The sequence below is a fragment of the Wasmannia auropunctata genome, unplaced genomic scaffold, assembly GCF_000956235.1.
Source record: "Wasmannia auropunctata unplaced genomic scaffold, wasmannia.A_1.0 LD336076.1, whole genome shotgun sequence".
Classification (NCBI taxonomy): domain Eukaryota; kingdom Metazoa; phylum Arthropoda; class Insecta; order Hymenoptera; family Formicidae; genus Wasmannia; species Wasmannia auropunctata.
In genome coordinates, this window is record NW_012026814.1 from 4277769 (window position 1) to 4280930 (window position 3162).

General features: G+C 33.2%; 1 protein-coding gene across 1 annotated transcript; it reads right to left on the bottom strand.

Moving 5' to 3' along the window:
- Nucleotides 1–1474: 1474 nt before the first annotated feature.
- LOC105449319 (probable salivary secreted peptide) lies at nucleotides 1475–2241 on the bottom strand. Its single transcript, XM_011688466.1, has one exon. It carries the CDS (start codon nucleotides 2224–2226, stop codon nucleotides 1708–1710), a length of 519 nt encoding a protein of 172 aa, XP_011686768.1. The 5' UTR covers nucleotides 2227–2241; the 3' UTR covers nucleotides 1475–1707.
- Between the last annotated feature and the right edge of the window lie 921 nt (nucleotides 2242–3162).

The following is a 3162-nucleotide window of genomic DNA, read 5'->3' on the forward strand; positions in this document are numbered from 1 at the left end:
TTATTGGCCGCAGCATAGGTATCAAAAGCTCCATTAGCGAGTATAGTCGAGTTGACGGTTAATAGGACCAAAATAGTCAGGCCGATTATATATTTTTACACCGACATCTTGGCTTATGTCGCACTCAAAAACTGCGTTGTTGTCACTGTAGGAAAGTTACTCGAGGTCTGTCGGTATAACGGATGATACGCGTTTAAATACTTGCAATTATCGCTTATCGCACTACTTATTACATTTTGCAATTGCAGTTCTTATATGGCGATTGCATCGCCATTATTCCAGCTGTAATTAGCAAATTCCGCGTCGAAAAAGTTTGTAACAAATATACGTGTCAATGCTGACGGATCCGCGGATCCGCTCAGCTTTTTGGAAACAAAAAAAAACGAAAATTTAAAGTGAGACAGACATAGCGACAAGCACATGAGACAGATAGACCCGTTGGCGAGAATAACAAGAGCACAACGACGCTTATATAAGGTTTTGTAAATATCGCTTTATTGTATTGCATTATTATATAATCTTTTCTTTTGTCGAGCAAATTAATAATACATAAAATGTAATATTGTACGCTATAATATGAATAAGAATTTTAAATAATCTTAGGCCGCACGCGCAAGAAAAGAAAAATAATCATTGCGAGGGCTTAAAATTTATGTATTTTCATAAAAAAACAGGTATCAAAATAAGCTTTCCGAAAGACAAGTCAGGCGACCGATCACGAGATGAAATATAACGATTCGGTTTGTAGACACGACGCGCACAAACATGATTTGTGTATATCATTATAAAATAAAATTTAGACTGGGACATAATGATTACAATTAATCATTTTCTCCATCGCATTTGCACAAATCCTAATCAATCCATTTTAATATAAAGAATAATGTTAAATTAAACTGGAAAGATACATTTTGTGAAGGAGTGATTCCGATTAATACCGAGCTAGTCGCAACATGTTCAAACAACCTTCGTTGCTATCTCTTATAATAAAAAGTAAGTATCATTTCTAATAAACTAAATCAATATTTGTATAACTCGAGTATTAAATCTCCACAAGAGTCACATCTCAGTTTTCTCTCGCTTTATTTTTAAAGATGTTGATAATTATTAATAATTATTAATAATTAAACGTATAAGATACTTGATATGACTTTTATAATAACGATGAGAGAAGCAATAATGTAGGTACATCTATATTCTAATGATCTGTCGTATAAACATTGTACGCACATCTAAGATTCAATTTGATCTCGATAGTCAACATCAGTAATATTATAATATATATCCAATAGGCATCATTTAAGCATCTTCATGTATGCATACATCGTTGTATAAAAATAAATTTTACGCATGCAAGTAAATTAATATAAAAAAAAGAGAATAAAAATTGTTAAATAAAAATGGATTTCTAGGTAAAGGTTATAATATAGTACATAAGTATACAAATTTGAAAATTTTAAAGAAAAACACGCAATTACATCAGTTACATTGATTTATTAATGATGTATACAAGAATATTCAGTATACATTCAAATAATTAAAGTGAATAACAAGAATATTCAGTGACATGCCTTCAGCAGCAATGGTGACAGTATTGCAATAAATAGTTCAGGGTTGATTTTGACTTCTAAGATTGATTATTTTACATTTTCATCTCAGTTGCATTTAAAAATCACCAATAGGAGTAGCTACTTCCACTGCGGTCGATTATCGTGCATACAACTGAACGATGAAGTTAATGCCATGACCCCTCTGGCTCTTGAACTTCATGGTGACGTTGTTGTGTCCAGGTCCACCATTCAGAATACTAGCGTACGCGCCGTTTCCATTCGTCTTCTGGTCCAATGCTTCAACCATAGTGATACGTTCGTTCGCTGCGGCATAGAGGGTCTTCTCAACAGTCACAACCCTCAGCCAGCTAGAATCCTTGACGATGTTCTCTCTGAGGACGACCCTATCGCCGGGCATCCTGGAGCCAACGACCAAATGGTGTGACTTATCAGCATAGGTGTCGAGAGCTCCATTAGCGGGTACAGAGTTGACGGTTAACAGAACGGCGAGCAGAACGGTCAGGCCGATTATGTATTTGTACGCCGTCATCTTGGCTTGTGTCGCACTCAAAAACCGCGTTGCTATTACTGCTGGAGGACTACTCGAAGTCTGACGATATTTCGGGCGATCCGCGTTTAAATACGTGCAATAATCGCTTATCGCACGGCTTATCATATTTTGCTGTTGTACCACCTTGTTCTGGAAAGATACGTTCCGCGAAGAAGATATTCCGATCAATACCGCTCGTCGCAACACGTTCAAATAATCTTCCTCGCTATCTTTTATATTAAAAAGTGGATAGTATCGTTTCTAATGAAATGTAATAACTAACGCATGAGATTATCGCTTATTTCTTGTTAATTACTTCACAATTTAAACTTCTTTATAAGTGATTTTATATCATTTTACCAATAGGAGGAAATATTAATATTTAATAATAAAAAGTAAATTAATTTGTTAACATAAATTGAGAGCAACAAGAAATATATGATAACATATACGTATAATATTGACCGATATTCCCTGCATAATGCGTTACAGATAATTATTTTAATTAGATCTTTAATTAGGTACGTCGGAGATATTGCAATTATTATTACACACGTATACGTACGTTTCTATTCTGGTGTATGATTCATCGAGTAGATTACAAACGAGTGTTATCAATATACTAAATCAATATTTTTATCGCACAAATATTATAAAACCGCCACGAGAGTTATATCTCAATTGTCTCATTTTATCTTCAAAATGAATACAATTCACAGAACAAGACTTCTATATGAGATCAATAACTTATTAGATGTTAATGATAATAATTATTATTAATAATAAATTATCATATACTTAATATGGATTTTATAATATGAGAGAAACTATAATGCAGGTGCATCCATATTCTAATGATCTATCGTATAAACATTGTGCGCACATATATCTGCGATTCAATGTATCCTCGATAGTCAACATTGGTAATATTATACATCCAATAGTCACTTAAGCATTTTCATATATGTGCATATATTGTTTATTAAAATAAATTTTACGCGTGTAAATATATTTATATATAAAGAGAGAGTGCAAATTGCTGAATAAAAATGGATTTCTATA